Here is a 23,530-nt window from a genome sequence, read left to right on the forward strand (position 1 = left end):
CGCTGGAGTGCCCTGTCTGCTGTTTTGCCCGTGGACTGAAGGATAGGACGGGGATGAGGGGCAGGCGTAGGGGGAAGGTCCTGTAAAACAAGTTAAACAAGTTTTAAAAGGAGACACCAGGCCGCGAAACTGAAAGTACGGCCGCCCGGCCGTGAATAATTAGGGGGTGAGAAATGCACTGGGAGGGCTGCCTTTGATGTGGTAATGCGAGGCAGGCAGGCAGGCGGCTGGTGGCATTGTGCACGCGCTTTTTAGGGCTTGCGCTTGCGCAATGACCTAAAAAGCACATGCACTGCAAGGAATCGCCAGTGGTGGTTAAACTCTGGATAAGCCACAATAGAGCTTCGCCAGCTATGCACAGAAGTGCATCAGCAGGCGAGCCCTAAAAAGGTCGTTTTACCATTTTATGTTTCTGCTTCTCCACTGCAAGAAGCAGTGGGGCGACACTTATCAGCGCTGGTGGAAGAGAAGCCCCTGGCTCTAATGTGCTCTCTCAACCTCATTTTCATCACCAGCTAATCTTCCAAGTGTACAGATTTGTAATTTAGTGCTACAGCTACACATACTGGCTCAGATTACAACAAGAACACAACTAGTGTACTATTGTGGGTCAGAGCACCTTGTTGTAATTTAATGCCTTCTTCATTACCTCCTTGTATTGGTCACTATCTATTCTTACAGGTGTATTGGTTTTTGCATTTTGACCTATTATGTTGACTTGTATACATTTATGACATTATTATGCATGGCTCACTTCCTGGAAGTGAGCATGGTACATTTTCCTTACAGGTGTGGTACTGCCTATTTCCATGAAGCAGAAGTTATTTCTTAAAGATAGCAAAAAAAATATCTCTCAGTTACTCGTACGACACGTTTCGCGTTACGCGTAATTCAGGCCGTTCCACCCACGCATGTTTCTCCCTCTTATCCAAGTTGAAATGCTGGCATGTGTGATAGATAGACACAAAACAATCTCCTAGACCCCGCCCACTGGCTGTCAAATGAAAAACTGATCCCTGTAAAGCGAGCCGAAGAAACCAATTATAGCGCTCCCCTCCCCCGGCGCTGTACCTGACGCTTTGTTTACTTTCGGCGAGCGCCGAGTGGGCTGTGCGGGAGGGGAGATAAAGGGTCACACACACCCGGCGGGGCTCACTCGGAGTTCAGGGACTTCAAGGCGCTGCACGGAGGTAGCAGGAGCGACGCCCGAAGAGCTGCAACCTGTGCGCTGAGACTCCAGGCAGCCGCGGTCACTGCCCCGGGAGGGACCAGAGAGGAAACCCTCGGAGAGAGGCAGCATGGACTCGGCCCGGTGCTCCCTGAAGCTGGCGGCGCTCGCCCACGCCTGGCCCTGCCCCGGCGGTGCCGGGCACACCGCTTTCCATGCCCCTGGGCACACTGAAAGGTGAGTGGGTGGGAGTTTGTGTACAGAGCGCGGGACAGGCAACACTTGGCAAAGCACTGTGTGCATCTTGTACATTTGCAATTTTTTCTGTTTGACTTTACAACTTGTACACTTGCAATTTTTTGCCTGTTTGTATCTTTTATGTAACTCGTGTAATCCTAAATCCCTATGTTTCGCAATCGCATTAAATAAAAAATAAATAAAAACTCACCTGGCACTGCACGCAAGAGGCACACTCCGTGCAGTGGGAGCAGGTCATCTGGCAGACGAGGGGGCTGATGCCCGGGGAGGTCCCGGCTGGTAGTGCGTGATCGCAAAGTTTGGTACAAATGACAAACTTGGTTTAGAACTGGGTGGTGACATGCAGGGTAGTTTGGAGCAACTCAATGGAAGCTAACAAAATTAATTAAAAACGTGGGTCCCACACCGTAAAGTTTTTAACTCGTTCAAAGACACGAAACAAACTGATTTTTTTGCTCTTGAAATGTAGGCATGGAGATATTGTCTGTTACCGACGTGAAAAGTTTAGGCAAAGTTTAAGGCAAAATATATTGCTCCATTTTTTTTACAACAAAAGCAGCAAAGATTGTGAAAGTTTAAGGTTTTTTGTATTATTATAAAAAAACAGGTATCATTAGTTTCTCAAATTCTTCTCAAGCAAGGAGTAAAATGGTGGTGACGGCTTTTGCTTTCTTTTTTTCACCAGTGTATGCCCCGGTCTCCTAGTTTCTGCCCCTTTAAATCGGTTACAGTAATTATTTCATTTATTTTAAGCATCGACCATATGCGAGCACTTCCGAGTACTGTTGATGGCGAAAGCACATTGCTGCTGGATCATATCTCTCTCTCTCTTATATATATATATATATATATATATATATATATATATATATATATATATATATATATATATATATATATATATATATATATATATATATATATATACACAGACATACATTTTCCCTGGTGCATTGCAGTTTTCTCCATTTGCACTACCCGATCAGAGTCAAAAATTAAATTTTCAATCAAAAACCTGTGGGGAAAAGAAATTTGCACCAGACGTCTGGTCCGAAATAGCACTTGCACCAATAGACTGGTGCTTCTTAAGGCCTTTGGTGCATTGGTTGGTTGATGCAACTGATGCCGCCTCTAAATTGGGAGTGCTTACAATCTATCTCTGTACCAGACTTTAAAATGACATCCGACAAAAGATTACGTGAAAAAAATGCATTCTGTTATTTCACTGTGTTTTCTATAGAGTAAATCGTTTAAGCTACAAAGAACTGAACTGAACGACTTGTTTCATTTTTTTTTCATTTCCCAATAGGCAGAGCAATTGGAATTATACGGCAGGGGAGGGTCAAATTATGCGTCTAGGGTCAGTAAATTGTGTGGCAAGAAAAGGCAAATTATTCAACATTTCGCTGCACAATTTGTGATTTATTTTGCCATTTTTAAGCTTTTTAACAGTGTCTGGGCATTGGTTGTACCTCATTAGTAACAGTTTAACATCCAAATATAGCAATAATTTACAGTAAGGTCACCAGTCAACCTTCCACTGCGCAGCAACATGTGGCATGTTGCTGTATTTTCACTAACTTTTGAACCGTTTGAGCTAGAAACAAAAAAATGTTTTCGTTAAAATCTGCAGAATACGTGGCAGATGATGGATTATGTGATAAATCTATAATTATGCGAAGATCGCAGTGGCCGCACAATCCCATAATTCCAGTGGCTCGGCCAATATGTTAAGATCACCTAACATTGCACTGGTGCAATGCAGTTTTGTCTGATAAGGAAACAGAGAGAGAGATAACGCAATTTGCCCAGGGTCACACAGCTTCATTAAGTGGGAGAGATGGGATTAGAAGAACTCGGGTTGCCTTAATTCCAAAGCCTACGTTTTAACCAACAGACCACATCTACTCCCTGCGTATATCAGCCCATAAATTATAGGACACACCCACTAATCAATATTTGAGAACTTAATTCTTGGAAATTTGGAAAGACAGATGTTTTATTCACCAGTCACTGACACGCTCCACACAACTGGAAAATATTTTTGATTAGTGGTTACAAGGCTGGAAAGATAGAAGATTTGTTGTAACTAAGTAGTAAGAAGAAAATGTTTTCGAAAAACGGAATTTTCCAGTTGGACAGTTAGATTAATAAAGTAAGATAGACTTCGTAGGAAATAGAAGTGGCCATTGCCTTCCGAAAAGAAATGTAACTAAGAGGCCTGGTAGAGACGGTTTAGTAATCCTTCTGGAATGGAAACAAGCACTGGCCAAGACAATAGGTCTGGCTTGGATTTAGAGTCCTGACGTAAAAAAATTTTAAAAGCCTACAACAGTGAACAAAGAAACATTGAAAACGACTGCATTATGTATAAAATGCATCTATAAGATAAAGAATGTAATGTGTGACAAATAAATGTACATTTGAGTTATAAAAAGTACAGCATACATGGCAACGCAGACACTTCATAGGAGGCGGAATGGTGCACCAACATTAGGGGCAAGAGTTTTACTCTTCTGGGCAGAGGCAAATTCGATTTTGTATCTAATTTAAAGAATTGATAACATAAGTATTGCTTTTGGCTGTGCTGACCAGAAAGACCAAAACACAAAGATGGAGACTAGGCAGACTGCATGGCATTGCACAAGGCAAGGAAATGGCCTGCCTAGATTGACCCGGGGTTCATAGCAAACATACGGGGGGGGGGGGGTGAGGGACCGGCGGTGTTGGTGGCAGGGGGGGTGGTAATGAGCGCCCATTTCCTGCAGAAAGGCCACTCAGCCACCCACTGGGCCGCTGGCTGTATTCCGAAAATAGAGACACCGCCCAAATCACCCCCAGACTGCTCAAAAAAGCAGCCCACAGCAGGAACTCAGACACCGCCCCTTGGGCATTGCCCGAGTGCCCGCGTTACCAATCCGAGGCTGTTGGAATGGGACCACCCTGGGCATGGTTGGGCCATGGCAGCACCTTCTGCTCTGAAAGCGGCCCACCGAGAGAATGGCAAACTGGGCTCTCTGCCCTGGCACAGGGTGCTCTTTAAACTCCTCGCCCTGGGTGCTAAAGCAGTAAATTAAATATGAAATGAAATACCAGTATTTGTAAAGCACACAGCTACATCCGACAGGGCCGGACTGGGAACCAAAACCGGCCCTGGCAAAGTGCGCAGCGTCCGTACCCCCGCGGGGATTGTGGGTGCCGCTGAGCTCTTTGCCAGGGCCGGTTTTCGGCCGATTTTGTTACAATACCGATTTTGCAGCTATGATGCAAAAACGGCCTTGTAACAAAAACAGCCCACAGGTGCCCCAAACCGGTCCCCACCCGTGCGGTGCACCAGGGAATTGCCCGGTGCCCGCTACGGCCAGTCCGGCCCTGACCTCCGAAGTGGTGTCCCGGCGTTGGGGGCCCTCGTGAAGATTAAGCAATCTATTGCCCAGAGTCACATGGTGCTGGGCTAACCTGCAGCTGGCACCGGGGATCAAACTGTGAACCCTGTACTCCGGAGTCAGGCATCCTGGCCGCTGCACCACACCTCTTCCAGGTTTGTGACTTTTGACTTTCTATTGAGTAGACCAAAATTCTAACGCAACAGGGTCAAGTAACCATCTCCCAGTGTCTTCTGTAATCTAGAATGGAAGAAAATGTGCTTACAGAGTGATATATGTGAAACAGTGTATGCCCGATGACTATATAACTCCGCAACCTGCTGATGAGAGATGTACCTGATCGGGGCCTAATCTGATCATCTGTAAGTCTTTGAATCATGACAGTGTTGTTGACGCGATCTGTTATTCTTCCAAATGAGTAGCAGTGACCTGGGTAATGATAGCATAAAACTGTCTATAAGTCACAAATTGTTGAAAAAAATATATTTATTGTGTTTTGCTCCAAACACGTCTAGAGCGGTGCAAATGCATTTACGTCTTGTCTGAATTACTCACAGCTGTGCATTCTATTGAGTTGTCGATATGCACGCTTGTTCCCTACCATCCCCATAGGTGTTTTGCTCAGGTCTACAAGTAGTGACAATTGAACAGTCAGATTTTGAGCGAATGCTCCAATATATAGTATCAACTGGTTAGTGGGGCTAACAAATTAACTTTGCTCTTGTAAGACATCTTGGGTCAAAAGTGCCACGGTTCAAGCAAAAACCACAGACACAATCTAGATTTGCTCTTTTATATAGACAAGGAACAAAGCTAACAGGATATGTCCAGAAAGGTTAAAATCTGCCATGAAACAAACAGTGGCACAGGCAGATTTAGTAGTTTGCTAGTTACATAAAGGGAAATGGGGCAAACTACTTTAATTCCACTTCTGAAATACAAACTATGTGGGATACATTTAAGGTAAAATCTTCAGCAAACCTACTTAAGTTACCCTTTTTCTTTTCAAAACCATATATCATTTAAAATGTTAATTTCCAAGTAAAGAGAGGCGTCAAAATATTGATTTTTATTTGCCGAATATATATATCTCCAAAAAGTGAATTTGCAGGCTTACCCCTTATCTTAACTCCTATTTTGGCTAAGCAGTTCATCCGCAATTAGTAATAAAAATAAGACTTTGAAAAACATCAACATTTAAGATGTTTTGTCCAGAGTTTCATGAAATGTTCAGGCGTGAAATCCATTTTAATTTTGCTTCCTTGCTACATTTGACTTAAGTGGGAGAGTGGTACAAAATTGACTTGCTCCATTTTGCTACCATCCAAAAAGTCTCTGTGATTTCACAACTGTATAATGAGTTCCATTTTGGCAAATATTTTTAAAACTGAAGTGTTTGGATTTTTTACACTGTACTTTCAAATTCCCATTTCTAATTTACACAATTACTGGAACTCTCATAAAACTTGAAAGCGCAAACAGGAGGCTTGTTTTGGACAGCCATGATTAATGTCAGCCATGGGATATCTGCAGCTGTATCTCCGAAGTCAGCACGCAGCGGCCGCCCCCAGCAGGGCGGGTGCCCGGGAGTTGAGAGGTGAAGGCCCGGTCACAGCCGGCAGCCTTCCCAGACCTGCTGCAGATTGACAGGGTACAGTAGGGACATGTTCGCCCTCAGAGTTCACGTCAGCGCCGAGGGCGCATGCGCTCTGCAGCTGAACAATGCGTCGATGACGGCCATTTCCTGCAGCGGCTGAGAGATGGCCTCAGCGTCTTGCCAGGCCTAAAATACAACCGCGGAAAGTAAAATAAACACATGCTCAGCAAGCCCCCGCTGAACTCTGTAACACTGCAAGAAATGGGGGTGGAGGAAAGGGGGGGGGGGGGGGGGGTTCTCTCCTCCTCAATGTTTGCATTTGCCGCCCCCTCCTTTCATGGCCCATAAGTTAGGGGCCCAACTTTGTCTCAAAAGTTAACCTATTTTTTTGCGTGCATGAAGTGACAAGAACGAACTCTATTGTTGAGTAATGAGAATTTAGACTAGTAGTTCGTTGTTTTGATCATAAGTAAAATAATGTGAAATCCACTTGCTCCCACTTTCTGTAGTTCATGCAGGTTGGTAGACCTCCATTGTACACATTCGGTTAATTAGCTGCAAAATTATCCCACCTCCCTTTAAATGAGTTTCAGGTCCGTACAGTGCTACATATCTATAAAAGAGTGGAAGAGATGTGGCGCAGCGGCCAGGGTGCCTGATTTGGACCACGGTTTGATTCTTGGCGCTTGTGGCAGGTTAGCCCAGCACCATGTGACTCTGGGCAATAGCTCGCTTAACCTCTAACTTGCGGGGCTAATTCCCCCACTGTGCTAGGAGCCTGGGGGGCGCGCACAGTGCCCCTGTGCTCCTGACGAGCTCAGGTCATCACGGCCACACCTGTTTCTTTAGAACGCTCTGCACAGCGGGGGAATTAGCCCCGCGTGAGAGAGTTGCGGCTGTTATGAAGAGCTCAGCTCGTCATGAGCACACGGCCACCGTGGCTCATGACGAGCTGAGCTCGTCTTGAGCATGGGAGGGGTTAATCTTCCCGACGGCCCCCAGCGCTGGGACACCTCTCCGGAGGCGTTTTACAAATGCTGGTATTATTATTATTATTATTATTATTATTATTAAAAGGCCTCTAAGCGTGTACTCCCTTGACAGAAAAGGCAAAACAAAGACAATCCCGGTCTACAATCATTCAAACGTAATAATTAAGAACAACTGTGCTTTAAAACCCTCTTGAAAAGGACGAATCAGCAGACAAGTGTTACAATGTAAAACGTGATTATGACCTGAAATACTATGTTTTTGCTTGGTTGTGTTCATTGTAAAGATATTATATTTGTATTTTTGTTGTGCCAATGTAAGCCCAATATGTATGTCTTGTTTTGATAATGACATCAGCATTATAGACTCCTGTCTGCCTGTTTAGGTGGCTGATTGAAGTTGCAACGAGGAGCAGCCACAACCTAATTTAAGAAAAGCACTCACTGGACTGTGATGCCACTTATAATTTTATTCAGTTGCACATTGAAAGGCCTAAATGTGTGCTATTTGATGGCACCCCATTGCATGTGCCTGTATACACATAAAAAATGACCTTTCTCCAATTGTGATGTCATCAGCCAAACGAGGCTTACAAAATAGACATATCACTGGATGTAATTTGGGTTTATATGGAGTGGGAGCTTTGAAATACAGTTAATAATCAAGGGGAACCTGCAAAACCGGTCATTGTAAGGGGTTGCGCAAATATCAGTTTTTCAGCTTTATCAGCCTGCCTTCTTAAAAATGGTGTTCACTAACAGACAGGACATAATTTCTGCATAAGGGAGTTGCATCAAACTTTCTCTGAGGTAGCCACGTGAAAAAACTGCTTCAAAGAACCACATTCAACTAAATACATTTGTGTTGAAACCAGCATGGAAATATCTCCAAAGGCTAGGCGGTATTTAATGACAGACATTTTCCACGATTTCTCTGTAATTTTCGTGTAGAATGACAGGCCCAGGGAGACTAACAGCGCAGCATTTATCTTTTCAGCAACCCGGCATTATGGCGACCCTGGGTCCTCGCAGCGAGAGACGAGCGACTGGAAACCAGTCAAAGGCCAGTAAGTGATGATTGCACTAACATCTGCACCAAATAATTGTCCTTTACAGACCGACCCAGGTCGTGAGTGAGTGGGTCCCATATGAATGCAGATATTTGACATACTGTGGGCAAGACAAGTAGAGCGGGCGCAGTAGGTGCTAACAGATCCAATATTGTGCACGCTAAGGAGAACATGTGTTATGAGTTTCTCATTTTTGGCACCTATATTGTCATTTTAAGAGCAGTTAAGTTTTTCAAAGAAATTGACCAATCCACAGGCAGCAACTGAGAACCATTTTACCTTGTCTACTGGAAATCGTGCTATTACATGGCATAATATCCAAAGCAAAGAAGTGGGGTTTCATGAGGACTGAACCTATTTTAAGGGTATCAAGTGGCTGTTTTTTTTCCAGGTAATGGGTGATTTCTCAGACTCCGTTTTTATGATATCAAAATAACTATAATGTGAGTTTTAATATAATCTCTACTACTGCAGATGTTTGCAGTTCCTTGACAGTGTAAAACATATGTATGCATTAAAAGGAATTTTCCCTTTGATGGAAATGATTACTGCCAAAGCTGGTGATGAAGTGGCAGAACAGTTCCTGAACGTAATCCAAGTAAATTACCTGCTACAACATTAAACAGATTTGGGTTTGTTGTAGTTACCTACCATGTCATTCTTTGTCTGCCCACTATTGTGGCACTTGTCTTCTGCAAATCTCATGAAATTCTTGCAAAATATTGTACATTTCATGCAGCGCCCAACTTTTTAAAGAAAACAAGTGTGAGAAAAAAGGTTAGACCAAATGGCTTTTATCAATCGGAAAAATCAATAGGAGGAGCATCCTAAAGAGTTTTTCCACTTATTTTGCTGAAAAATCCTGCGAAGGAGTTTGCTGCCAGGAGTGGGTGGTAGCTGGCATAAGTATTACTAGGCAAAAAAAAATCCTAATCTTGCAAATTCACAAAGCACTCATGCATTTGCACAATTATGCCAGCAGGATTAAAAATGTGCATTCTCCTCATATCAGTGAAGGTTTACAGCATGTGTGTTTTTAGACCCATAATGCTACCCATTCTACTTTCACATGTTGGCAGCAATGAACAATGCACAGAGAAGCCTGTTGATGTTCAGCGCAATACAACCTGTCACCCTTTGTCAGCCTGCCCTTCCCATGTTGATGCCTCCAGCTCAAATGTAACAATTGTACTCATTTTACCCATCCTGGTCTATGGGGCACGTCTTATACATTTTCATAAATGAAGGTGTGACTAAAAAACAAGCACACATGTGTGCATGTCAATGACAATTGACACTTGTAGTGCAACGCAGGGCAGATCCTTCTGTTAGAAGGCAGATGTGGAGGACAAGCGCCTGGTCTTAAGGACTGCTATCACCCTGTAAATAGACTTTTTTTTTTTTTTTTTTGAGACTGCAAAAAAAAGCAAACCTGACCTTTAGTCCTCAAGAGGCTCATTTGGAGAGTTTGGCCCTCATTCTACTGCAACATGTCAGTTTTTGTGATGCAAATCTCCAAAATATGAATTTTGTCCCATACATTTGAATAATTTAAAAGTAAACTCGGTTTCAATAGCAATTTCTCTTTTTTTCTTCTTTGCCAATAAATTCTATTATTCAACTAAAGAGCGTGAACCATTTGACATCGGAGACTGGGGTCCCTTGAGTATTTGCTTTTCATCCTCTGTCTTTTATGACAATGTTTTTGTCTGTTGTGCAGTGGTTTTAATTGACTATGCAAATATATATTTAAAAGAACGATGCAATACTACTGTCTAACCTCTCATGGATCAGGAGGGACTGCTCCCAGTTCCTATATTTAGAAAAACATCTCACAGCACTTTGTTGCCAAGGCCAACGCGTCATATATATATATTTTTTTTTTACTTTAAGCTATGCATGTACAAACAAGTTAAAATGATTTTCCCTATACTTAAAATGCAGTTTATATTCTTGAACAAATGCCCATTGCAGTTACCAGTGTGTCAAAGTGTAGCAGCTTGAACACTGAGCATTACAGCAGAGCTGCTGACTTTGGAGCTGGGGAATCCGTTTCGAGTTTCGGCTCCGGCTCAGCATCCTGTGATTCTGGGCAAATCACTTAATTTCTCTGGGCCTGTAAACATTAATGTGTCCTTGTGTAATGTAACTAGTGCTCATGTAAAGTGCTCCAAGTCCTTCCAGTCGACTTTGGGAGCAAGATGGTGGGAGGGACTGTCCATCAACAGGGGCGGCTCTAGGCTTATGGCGGCCCTGGGCAGGGAGCGTAGGTAGGGGCCCCCCGGAAGAGAGGGTCTGGGCGGGGTGGAGCGCGGAGGATAGTGAAGAGGGGGGGGGGGGGTCAGGGTGTTTGTAAGTGGAACAGAGCCGGAGGCTGCCAAATCCATGCCAGGGGCCGCCACGCAAATATGTATCCATCCTCAGAGGATTCTTATATTAAGGATATATATTGGCGTGGTGGCCCCTGGGGTTTGGTGGCCCTGTGCAGGTGCACAGCTTGCACATGCCTAAGACCGCCCCTGCCATCAAAGAGGTGGTGATAGGGACTGCAAGCAATGAACAGAATACAGATGCTGGAAAGTACAAAAAAAATTAAGTGGGTTAGAAGACGTAAAGCGAGCAGGAAGCTGTAGGCAGGTGGAGGCAGTGACCAACAGGAAGAAAGGAAACAAGAGTGATGTGGGAGCCAACCAATGGTCAGTAAAGATACATTATAAGTGGGATCTAAGACCCTTTCAAGATTTTTTTTCGTTACAAGAGATTTCGCAAGCATTGCGCAAACGCATAACTTAATAAGGGCAACCCAATAGCCCATTGTGAGCTTAGGTATAAGCAAATAACAACAATATTTAAAACAAGGGAATCATTCAGCGAATAGTGTATTGTTTGGCCTCTTTTGAACTATTGTTTCACTATATGTAGTAGTTTCACTTAGCCTGGTTTGTTTTCTTCTGTTGTTCTCCGCTACAACATATAACTTTTAGTATAAGCACTACCGATTTTCATAAAAAATATGTTTCTCAGTTGTAAAAAAATTTTGTCAAAACACTATTAGCTGAATGATTCCTTTGTTTGCAATATTATTTGGTGTGATGACATCTCACCATACCACATATTTGTCGGAAGTACAACACCATGCCTGTTTTTCACAAGCGAGTCTTTTTTATACCAGTCGAGTTGCAATGGCCAAATGACCACTGGAACACATTTTTATGCAATACCCCTCTTTTCACACTGGTGATACGATGGATAAGGTGCCTGTTGCCTGTAAACTGTGATGACTACTTGCACCCGTCCAGCTTATTGCGGATACTGGGGCATATTATCTAGAAGTGCGTTAAAAAACGCACATCTTCATATCGCCGGATTTTTTCGCCGTGATAGCACGTAATTATCAATGCGCATCACATAGGCGAAATAAAATCCGGCGATAGTCGGCGATATGGAACATTAGCGCATGAAAACAAACGTTGTTTTCACGCGCTAATGTGTGCCTTGATAATATGGGGGGTGGATTCAGTGTTATGATCCACACCCCCATGTTATCAATGCCTTAACACCTGGTCAGAGCAGGCGTTGGGAGACCTGCGATAAACAAGTTTATCGCAGGTTTTTGTCTCCCAACGCCTGCCTTGGTAATAGGGTGTTCCCCCTCAACCACATTTTACATGTGGTTGGACGTGGGAACGCCCACTTTGCATGTCATTAGCGATGTTTCTCACTGACATGCAAAGTGGGCTTGTGGCAGGCGTTAACATGCCCTTGTGGATAGGGCTCTAGAAGTATCGCTGCTTTCTCGGCACAATTCGCAAAAAAAGCGGCAATACTTTGCCTTGTTAATATGCCCCACTGTTTCCAGTCTTGGACTTTTATGTGATAGCTAAATACAATCTGGGTTTTGTTTTGCTTCCATTGAACTGTTTAGACCTAGACACTAGAAATCGTTGATTTGCAGGTGAACGTTCAGGACTGGAAACAGTGTCTGCAATGACCTTGGGTAAGGAGGTCCCCCTGTACCAAAAACAATGGGTGGCGCTGGTGAGAGCTGCTGGTGAAAGTGATCTTCACCCCTGCACGGAAGGCCCTGTCTTCACTCTGGTTTGGAAGGAAGCATCATTTGGAGCCTTCCATTCAAATGTCCCCATATGCAGCCCGTCACTCAGTGCCCAGCACTCTCACTCTCTGGGGCGCTGCACTTAAACCTGAAGGCGCTCCAGAGAACTCTCCCGGGAGCCCCGCTGGCCGCGAGGACATTCTTTTCTTGCACTTTCCCGGGAGGCCGGAAGTGTTGTCGAGGCGCTCGTGACGGAGTCAAGATGAGTTCATGCTGCAGTTTCCTGCCTGCCCCGCTGGGCGATGCTATCTCACTGGCCGCAGACGCTACAGTGCGGCTAACGTGTAAGATAAACAACTCAGGTTTGGCGTGTGCGATGAAATCTCGCTGGCCCAAGACATTAACGAACAAGCATTGGCAAAGACAGTAGGTTTGGCCTTGGGAAGCTCGTGCCTTTGTTATTTAGTTTTGCCTCCCACGTAAAAAGAAAAGGAAACGTCCCTGCCTACATTTAGTGGCCGCATGCTTGCAATAAGAATTTTAAATAAAAATACTAATTTCATATCATTTGAAAAGAACAGTATAGGTGCCTCCTAGCAAAGCACGCCAAAATGATCCTTAACGGCACAAGCAAAAGGTATTATTGGCTTTGAATTACTGTAGCCTGAAGACATAGGGGCATATTTACCAGAAAATGTCTGAGCACGGAGCTGCGTCAAATTTGGCAGCACCACGCTCCGACATTTAAAAAATGCAGGGATGCGTCCAATTTACTACAATACGGCGCCCCCTGTTCCCCTAGCGCTGGCGCTAAAATTAGCTGCCTAGTGCCAATGCAGGCACCCTTGCATGCCTGTGTTTCAGGGAATGATTGTTTATGTGCAGAAAGGTGTCCCTTCCTGCCCATAAGCAATCCATAATGGTGATTTGTTACTTCTATGTGTGCTGCATTCCGACGCACACACAATTGTTTATGTGCAGGAAGGAACACCTTCCTGCGCATAAACATTCATTATTAGCTTTTTGATCTTAGAAAAAGCAAAAACAAGGAGAAATAAAAGCATTTCTCCTTGTGCGCCATTCTAATGCCTGCTCTTGCATGGCGTTAGTTTTTGGTGCTGCCATCGATTTACACCTTGTAAATCTGGTGCAGCATAAAAAATCAATAGGGTTTGCGGTAAACGTCCACAGCAACACCCATCGCATGCCCCTTAGCCGCAGAGGACGGCGGCGGAAAGAGACATATTTACAAGGTGGTGTTAAGTCATGCTAAGTGGCTTAGTGCCTCCTCGTAAAAATTGATAATGGCGATATTCCATAGAAGCGTCAAAAATAGGGATGCTCCAGTGTCAATAGGGGCTTGTAAATATGCCTTTCAGTTTAATCACACGAGGATAACTAAAAAACAAATTAAAACGGATGAACACTGAAAATAAAAGGCTTTGGAAAAAGTATTGGCCCAGCAGCCCAGGCACTGAATTGCATTTCTTTTTAGGCATAGTTACATTTTTAATCAAGCTAAATGCCCTCACCCACAGTGCAGGAGAACTAATGGCTGAAGTGGGCAGGCCCCATGCTGCATGCTGTGGTGGGTGGGAAATAATGTGAAGGGCAATTGAACAGATAAATTGATGAGAGTGGCGGACCCAAAGATCCTCTATGTATGTTTTTATTTATTTATATTTTTATACAGCTAAGACTGACGAGAGAGCTAATGCTGCCTGTAGGCCATTCTAAAAACGAAGTTCAGGATAAACAATTGCCAACTGGAGGTTGATTGTTAGAGATAATATCTCCCTAGCCTAAAACACCAGACAACTAAGAACAAAAAAATCTACTCACTACTGGAGCTTAAGGTGTGAGATGTATGTGTGGGCAGACAAAACTAGAGTAGGAGTAACTTTCAGGGGTAACTACTTAGGTTAAGTTGTAGTGCTATCTCACTGTTACTCAGTTTACTAGAGTAAAACTAATGTATTGGGCCTGGGAGTCAGAGAAAGAATAATGGTGCTCTTTCACTTGGGTCCACACCCCGGAAAGCACTCTGGCGTTTGGATTTAAGTGTTGTGTGTGTATGTATGTATATATATATATATATATATATATATATATATATATATATATATATATGCAAAAACACGTGCACATTAAGTCACGTAAGCCAGACCACACCAGCGATACTGCAAAGAAATTACTTATTTATTTAAAAGGATTTTCAAATGGGCATGACGCGTTTCGAGTGCAGGACTCTTTTTCAAATGCCGCTTTCTTCACACAGGTGGGTTCGTTAGGTTTAAATAACGGGACTCTGTAGACATTGAAGAAGGACTCAGTCCAATACATCCAGATTTTGAAGGAGACAGTTGCACATTTTCCTAAGTTCGATTCATTAAAGGTGATTATTTCAACACAATGGCAAGGTCTTTTTAACATCAATTCTTTTTGGAATTCGTAGACCCAAAAGAAATAAATTATGTTCACATCTCTGTGCTGGGACTTCAATACCCACAATGCAACACAGCTGCTCCATTCCTTTTTTACTGGTTTTCAATGCTGATCTCGGCGAAATCTCACCTTATGCATCAAGAGCTGGGTGCAATTCATGCTATCAAAAGGAAAGTTCCATTTCCCAGTTCTGATGCGCAGGTAAGTAAATCACAACCACCGTGGCAGAAAAAGTCTTCAGTACGCCGTGTTTCAGTAGAATACCTCCACAAATCCTAGCTGCTGAACAGTTCAGTCACTCTGTTCCGAGGCGGGCCACCATCAGAAGCCCTTCCATCACTCACATCGTTTCCGTGCCTTTCGCAGCCGGGGGGCTCCCGATAAGCTTCTCGCTTCCTTCCAGTTGTCTGACAAAGGGGATGCCTCTCCCAAGCGGATCGGGGCTGGATCTCGAAGTGTGTCAGACACTTCAATTGTATGCAAAAACACGTGCACATTAAGTCACGTAAGCCAGACCACACCAGCGATACTGCAAAGAAATTACTTCTTTATTTAAAAGGATTTTCAAATGGGCATGACGCGTTTTGAGTGCAGGACTCTTTTTCAAATGCCGCTTTCTTCACACGGGTGGGTTCGCTAGGTTTAAATAACGGGACTCTGTAGACATTGAAGAAGGACTCAGTCCAATACATCCAGATTTTGAAGTAATTTCTTTGCAGTATCGCTGGTGTGGTCTGGCTTACGTGACTTAATGTGCACGTGTTTTTGCATACAATTGAAGTGTCTGACACACTTCGAGATCCAGCCCCGATCCGCTTGGGACAGGCATCCCCTTTGTCAGATATATCACAGGAGAGACCACTCATTACAGAATGACCCAATGACACAGCGGGGATTCTTTCGGGAGTCCTTTATTCACAAATTGCTTATAATTATTATATATATATATATATATCCACTGTACTGATTAATAGTGATGTACAAAGAATACATCCCTATGTATCTGCATCTATTGCATGTGTACATGAATGAAATAATACATATTCAGACATACTCATTTATGCTGTGCGTGGAGAGACTGAATATAAATAAATACAAATATATATTCAATATTTTTCGATATGAAAATATATTGTTACAGCAGACAAGTCTTACTAAATGCCTACCGGCTATTGCATTTGCTTTAATGTTGCTCATTGTTGCCATGGCCAAGGACTTTCTTTCTCCAAACCTATCTGGTACATTTGAAGATCAAGTTATATTATCATGTTTGTATAGCATTGCATAGCACTGTTTTGCCTTTAGAATAGTCTCGCAGGATTCTGGTTCTCCTACCTTCATGTCCTGATTGCGAAGATTGTGCCACAGACCAGAGTCTGTTTTATGATTGTTCGAGGAGGGCACCCACCTCACCTTTATCAAGACGAACACCTGTTGGACAGCACTTTTGAGTAGCCACTGGGACTACTACTCATGCCTACTGCAAACACTGCTCAGCGTATGACCTCTCGTCACAAAATGAATTGAATTGCCACCCTTTGTCTTTGACCCGGCTAGGGCCCTGGCTTCTTCAGCCATGTATACATGTTCAAGACATATAGTGGTGTGTTCAGGAGATGTATGTGGATAGAGACAATAACTTGCATAAGAGTGCGATTGAGGCCTCCTGGCTCGAATTTGTTTGAAGCTTCATGAAAATATTCCTAGAAATGAACATGGTTATTGATGACGTAGGAGAACCAACTTTGCCTACCACTAGTATATCTATTTCTAAGCATGCTAGTAAGACACAAGAACGTCCATGTGTTATAATGACCTTGCGCCACCATATGCATGTATATGTTTATGTATGAAGCATTTATAGAGCTCATGTCTGCCCAACCTGGCCTTCCAAGCTCTACCCCATTGCAACATTAACACGCGTCTAAAGGATTGCGGTGGACTAATACATGTCGGTGTGACAGCAGTCTTAATTTAGAGTTTCACTCGATAAATAAAAGTGGTTTCCCTCTCACTAGAATGAATGCTTACATGGTGGCAGTGTCTGGAGTGTGTAAGGCCCAAGGATTTATATTGCTTGGCGTGAGAAGTTCCATGTACACAAATGAACTCTTGAATCCAGCGTTGGGGCCTCAAAAGGTCACGACCATGAGCTGGGAACATTATGTTACTGTAAATATCACTCTTGACCATGCTGCTACGCTCTCGGGTTCAGGGAATGAAAAAACTGGGGGGGTTCTCAAAGGGGCGTGGCCAATGTATTTAAGGGTGTGGCTTAAAAACACCTAAACTGAAAATCTGTGCTTAACATAGTGTGCCGTCCGTCTGGTATTTTGCTGCTCCTGTCACTGCATTTAGATATGTAATGCAACAAGTAACATTATACCTACAACAAGCCAGGACTATTGGCTTTGTCAATAGTTGTTAGTTGTATAAGTAAATAAGCAAAAACTCAGGCTTTGTTGTATAGAATATTGAAAATGCTTTAGCTCTGAAATGAGACTGTGAAAGAACTTTAACGAGTCTCTTTGAAATTACATCAAAAGCAGTTAAGGGTGGTACTGCTGCAGATGTGAAGAGTTATTTTTCTCTCCAAGGGTGACGCCGAAAATGGAGAGCCCGATAGGGACCCGTCTCGGCATCTGCTTTTCAGAGCTGCCGGTGCTCAGCACCGGCCGGATCCGGCCCACTTAAAGCCCTGCTCTTGTTCCATGAACATACACTATACTGCCTTACCTTGGCATACAGCTAAATTTGCAAATGTTTTGTGACACAGCTGATGTACTGCAGTTTTTTTTCTGGGCCTCGAAGCTCCAGTAATTACTCGTATAATCGTTCACTGCTACTGAATATTCAAAGGGGATTTCTAATGGCGTCTCTTGTTCTCGTCTCTACAGGCCGGTTCGGGTGGAGATCAAAGCGGCGCGAGATCAAAGGGGGCGCACGGCTTTCAGCATCCAGTCAGGTAAGGCCTTAATGTACCGAGCGCGTGCCCGGGCTCGCACAGCGCGAGACCCTCGGGGCCCAGCCCAAAATGCACCTCTCACGAACTCAAGGGTGCCAGAACACAGGTAATCCACTTCACGAGGCCGCGAGGCAAGTACTCCCCGTCCTGGGAAATCAAAGGCACTTATCTCTAAAGCTGGGTTACAGGCATTCCCTTTCCTTCTTCACGAATTTCACTGAAACTTAAAAAAATCGAAATGTACTTTTTTGTAAATAGGGAATTTATTTGCCACATATTGCAAATAGCGAATCCTATTTTTAAATTTTTATTTGACCAAGTCACAGTTTTCCCACAAATTAACTTTTAGTTTGATATATTTATTTTAATGACAAATATGTAAATGTTTTCCATTTTTGTTTAGTGCAGTTTTGGGCCGAAATGTGGACGTATCTGCAGTTTTTTTAACCTTAATCTGCAGGATCACTTAGCACTTGCACTCTGTCTATGCCTCTGACCTACCAGATCACAACATTGCCAGGCCAGTGGTGGTTAACTGTTGATTGTAAACATATTTTCTGCAATCCCACATTGAACTCTTTTTTTTCCCTTATGTTCTGCAACCTTTCTTCCCTTTCATTTGTTTTCCTTTCTGTTGTATTTTCCTGTTTCTATTTCCCCAAGCTACTTTTATATTTTAATGATCAGCCAGTAAATGTTTTGTTACGTTTTTTGGTAATGCTTGTATGTGTATTTGATTGGAATGTAAAGATGAAAGCGGGCATTAACTTAGAAGCCGTGGCCCCGGTCATGGAAAGCTGCTCCTGTTGGAACCAGAGAGGGAAGGGAGATTTGGGGAAAAGGAGAGGTAATCTGGCTGTAAGTAAAGGGCTCCATGAGGTAGGGGAGGAGAGAAGAAGCGGTCTGAAGCTGGGAACAAAGAGATTTTCGAGATAGAATCTGTTTTGCCTGAAGATAGTTATCCACATTTCCATGGTTGTTTCTTTAAGAGATTAGTCTGTTATTGATCCTTGCTTTTTGGGGAAGAGGAGATGGTGGTTTGATGATTATGGAAGTGGGTTCGGGGTCTTATCTCTTGTTTAAATGCTAGGTGCGGCAAGCACTTGGTGTGATCTAGTGCCTGCAATGTAGTGATGTATTCTGGTGGATGAATCTTTTGATTTTTTTAAACCAGGAAACCACAGTACTAGTCCTGCTTCCTATGTGTGATTAAACTGTGTGATCCTGGGTAAAGGACTCTTTTCAATCTTCTGTGCCTCTTTTTTTTCTTTTTAATAAGGTGGGGTGACAGCGCAGCTGCTTGAAAACGTTTTGTTACCAATTTTTAACAAACACATTGTGTCCTGCTTGGTGCATTATTCTGCCCCTAGAGAGTGCCCACAATGCTTTAAGAACTATTCTACATATCAAAAGTAGTCTGATCCACCCCAAATAAAGATCCATATGTGCTTACACATTTTCCCATAGACATAAAAAGGGAGAACCCCTTTGCTACATCAGGCCCTGCATTCGTCATCTCCAAGAAACATTGTATACTGGAAGCAATACATTTTTATGTTTTGTTTTTTCACTGCAGCAAACTGTTTTTAATGTTTTAGTTGGGACTCAATTGCAAATCAGTCATATTGGCTTTGTGTGTGACATTGTCCTTTGTGTCCCTGATTTAGAATAACTTTGGATTGGTAACCCACATTTTTGTGTGCCGTATGAAATTCTAGATGGAAATGGCATTATTTGTTCTGCAGTTGAGCTCCAAGGAGAATGAGGAAATGGGGCATTATTTTTGACCCTACGCTAACAATGAATGTTGTGAATCGAACACAATAACTGAAATTGATTATTTTAAGGTGCCTCCTTTTAAAACGTTGATGTTTGTTTTTGGTAGGCTCTACATGCCCAAGTCGAAGTGCCAGGAGTACCTGCGGAACACGGGAGAGAAGGTGCTGTCAAGTTTTCCTGTACAAGCTACCATTCATTTCTACAACGATGACACCGACACTGAGGATGAGGAGGACTACGAGGCCGAAGAGCAGTTTTATAGCTACTACAGAGACTTGAACAACCGCATGGGTCAGCATGCACTGGACACCACGGAACAAGAAGCAGCACACACAGACAAACAGAAATGGTTTGAAGAAGAAGGTCAATAACCCTTTCTGGTGTCTTCTCAATTGCATTGGCCCAGAATTGACGACTCAGTTGAATTTGCCAGGAATAGAGTTCTCAGGACAGCTCAGGGGCAGAAGCGTGCAGGGCCTAAAAACTAGTTCCATTGACTTAAAAAACACCATCACCTCTAATGTGAAAACAGGACACGCAGACAAGTGCTCACATTGTTGGTTTTCAGACATATTTTGTATTCAAGTTTTCCAAACCATTAGGAGCTTAAGCCAATCACTTAAACAGGCCTTCCTGGTAAAAAGGACCGATAACCACAAACTGTGCCTTCCTGCTTCCCCCTCATTGAACAAATGGACCGGATATTGTGGATTTGTTACAGTTGGGTATGTGAACGGAAGGCAGGTCCCCCAAAAATGACAATGGTGGATGTAGATATGGAGTTCTTAACTCTTTTTTTAATTATTTATTTTAAATTAATACAGTAAGATTTTAAACGGAGAACATCTAACCTTCTGAGAATCTTGGAAAAGTGCTCAGTACTGCAATACAAGAAGGAAAAAATAAGACCTGTGGCCTAGTGGCAGAATTGTTGTATGTGGTTCATGATACCGGAGTTGAAATACCGGCTTCGCTGCATAACCAAACTGTGTGATCCTGAATAAATCACGCTTTCTCTTGACCTCCATATGCTTATCCACCAAATATAGGTATTAAGCAGGCTAACCACGTTATGAAATGCTGCTTGTAAGAACTGGACATTTACTAAAAGGAAGCCATTAAACAACAACAGAGCTTTTTGGCCATGTTATACCTCATTGAGGGTAAAAAATTGACTACCTCAGAGACAATCTTGGCTTGCGGTGCAGTATGCTAAGATTAATTGATGGGCTACTGGATGAATTGTACTGCAAAGGTTAAAGTTTGTGGCTGTCTTTGAAATAGGGGAATAGCATTAAAGTATGTAATTACCTGTATTTCACTGAGTATACTTATATAGTAGTTGATGCGGATGCATAGAGCAACATTCAACTCATTCGGGTCAGCAGTTCTGATGTTATGTTTCTATAATCAATTTATTTTTGTGTTTCCGCACTTTTTAAAAATTTCACGAGTAAATCCTGGTATTCTTCAGTCTTTATCCTGCCTTTCACAGGTGTTGATCCATGATATCAGTGTCTCTTGTTTCGGGCCTTTTGTTCCACACAACATGCCCCAATCACCCCTAGTCTTCTAGCTTTTTTTCTCCAATCCACTCGTTTTTTTCCCCACTTCTTTTCACTTTACCGCTCCCGCCCTTGTTTCCCCACGCCTGTTCCATCAGGATTTTCCTGCGTCGACTGGTGATCAGATTATGAACAGATCCCAGGATACATACTAACCGAAGATTACCAAGCCTTGTACCTTCTGATGAAAGCATGGGATAATGAATTTTCCTATTTTGGCCTTCTTCAAGGAACACCTTTACCCTTCCACTGGATAACTGAAGAAGTGGAATACAGTAAGCTTGGGTGCTCTGAATGTTCCATGTTTGGTATCCTTGCTATCTTCCCCTATTTTTAGACATTCTGAAGTATCAGCAAGCTGTTGCTGGTGGCTAGAAAAATAAATACATAAATAAAATAAGCATGCCACTTATGAAGGCAGGAGCACAAAATTATTTGATAAAGCCTGAATATTTTTTCAAATTTGTTGAAAGCATTGCAGGAGGCAAATTCTACTTCGACCGGGGATAGATGAAAATCTTTACATCGTTCCTGGCCACCCCGATCACAGCTGGCCCTCCATTAGAGGAAGTGGTTCAAAAGTCTCATGGATGCCTGCTGCTTTATCTGGCTCAACACCTACCTTATACTACTAGCCTCCTCATTATGCAAGGGAGTGGACAGTAATACCATCAGCGGAGTATTGGAAACCTGATAAAGTCCGTAGTCCAACACATAACCTTTATCAAGAGTCCCTTCCTTATACAAGAGAGTGGACATTAGTACCATTAGCTGAGTATTGGAAACAACCTTTGTCTTGCCAGAACTTTATAGACGGTAAAAGGCATGATTCTTCTGCTGGTAGTATTAATGCCCAATTATAGTTTAGAACCACTTTTTCCTCTTTCTGTATCATGGCCCAATTTATGTCAGTTTTGCAATAAGCAGTGCAAACCAGGAACTGAAGTCAGAGACAGCTGCGAATAGAACACTTGTGTTAGTTGCACACTAGCTGAAATGCATAACTGCCCCTGAATGAATTAATGAATATTAGTCCTATAGAGCGCAAACTTTGCCCAAGGGCGTCAAGCCGCTACAGATACAGCGGGAGGAAGCACAGAAAAGGGCCCAATTAAGAGTGAAGATCCATGTTTTTAATGCCTTGCGAAACAAAAGGTGAAAAGTGTTCACATGAAATCGTTAACAAGGGTGCTTTTGGGAAACCTCTTTCGCCTAGCCATCCACTAACTTTGTAAAAAGGTTTTAGGGATTTTCGGGAGCATGTTAATTCCATAATTTTGTGCTGGGTATCTTGGCTCAGAGAGGACTGGCTTTCAAAGCTTATAGAGAGTTCCCTGCAGGGCCTGCGTCTAAACGCTGATAGAGATGAGGCAGACAATTTACACAAACCCTTCCCCTCTTTTTTAGGGTCAAAAACCTGCTGGTTGAGCTTCCTGTGGCCAACCCTATCCCTTTCCAAGCATATCATATAAAACGGGATAATTATTTTTATTTCTGGCGTTTTTCTTCTCTACAGATGTATTTTTTAAAGAAAATAAACATTTCAAGTCCTCGCTCCCCTCCATCGGTCACCCTTTATCTTGCTCTGGTCATTTCAGGCAATTATTTTGTGTGACTTGGGTGATGTCAGGCAGGGATCTTGCAGCTCTGATGAGAGGAGAACATGGAGGACAACTATGCCTCTGTGTTAATGCTTGTTTTAGTAAAAAATAATTTTCGAGAAAAGCAATCAAATTAGATCACTTTACCTTGGAATATTGGGTGGCAGTGTACCATACATGTGCCGGAGACAACAGAGATACTAAAGAACATGAAAATATCAGATTATCCCATGCATCAATTTCTAATATTTCTCCATAAAATCAATCACTTGCACATCAATAAAAACACACAGCTTTAAATCTATTCTCTAGTTCCACCCTAAATAATACCCGGGTGGTTTAGAGCAGACTGATAAATTCGGTATCAAAACCACTACAAACACCTCACAATAAATGTCAATGTGCACCATGTGTTTTCATTGAGAGTAAAATATGCAAATGATTATGATTTTAGTGCATTCTGATGGCAGCAGATTTCATTATAACCAAAGCAGCAACAGTTTAGTACATAATTCACCTTTTCCTTATGTTCAAATCCAGAAAAGAAATGGTTGTTAACAACATATATCAAGTACTTTTGTACTGAATTATTTTTTTAATACGCTGTATATTTGTAAATATTTGTAAATAAATACGTATGGCAGATGTTCAAA

The 23,530-nt window shown here is 42.7% G+C and overlaps 1 protein-coding gene across 1 annotated transcript; it reads left to right on the forward strand.

Moving 5' to 3' along the window:
• Nucleotides 1-1,060: 1,060 nt before the first annotated feature.
• Nucleotides 1,061-23,530, forward strand: RIPPLY3 (ripply transcriptional repressor 3). The gene is made up of 5 exons (XM_086935402.1): nucleotides 1,061-1,405; nucleotides 8,396-8,465; nucleotides 17,865-17,932; nucleotides 19,818-20,918; nucleotides 21,012-23,530. The coding sequence occupies exons 1-4, from the start codon at nucleotides 1,299-1,301 to the stop codon at nucleotides 20,080-20,082; spliced, it is 510 nt and encodes a 169-aa protein (XP_086791528.1). The 5' UTR covers nucleotides 1,061-1,298; the 3' UTR covers nucleotides 20,083-20,918; nucleotides 21,012-23,530.

Source organism: Lissotriton vulgaris, chromosome 8, assembly GCF_964263255.1.
Source record: "Lissotriton vulgaris chromosome 8, aLisVul1.2, whole genome shotgun sequence".
Lineage (NCBI taxonomy): Eukaryota > Metazoa > Chordata > Amphibia > Caudata > Salamandridae > Lissotriton > Lissotriton vulgaris.

What these genes read in the sequence shown, in the direction of transcription:
- RIPPLY3 (XM_086935402.1), top strand. Translation starts at nt 1,299, where the DNA reads ATGGACTCGGCCCGGTGCTCCCTGAAGCTGGCGGCGCTCGCCCACGCC. An exon ending in TGGAAACCAGTCAAAGGCCA is followed by an intron (nt 8,466 to 17,864) that starts GTAAGTGATGAT and finishes TCGTCTCTACAG; the next exon opens with GCCGGTTCGGGTGGAGATCA. An exon ending in GGCTTTCAGCATCCAGTCAG is followed by an intron (nt 17,933 to 19,817) that starts GTAAGGCCTTAA and finishes TGTTTTTGGTAG; the next exon opens with GCTCTACATGCCCAAGTCGA.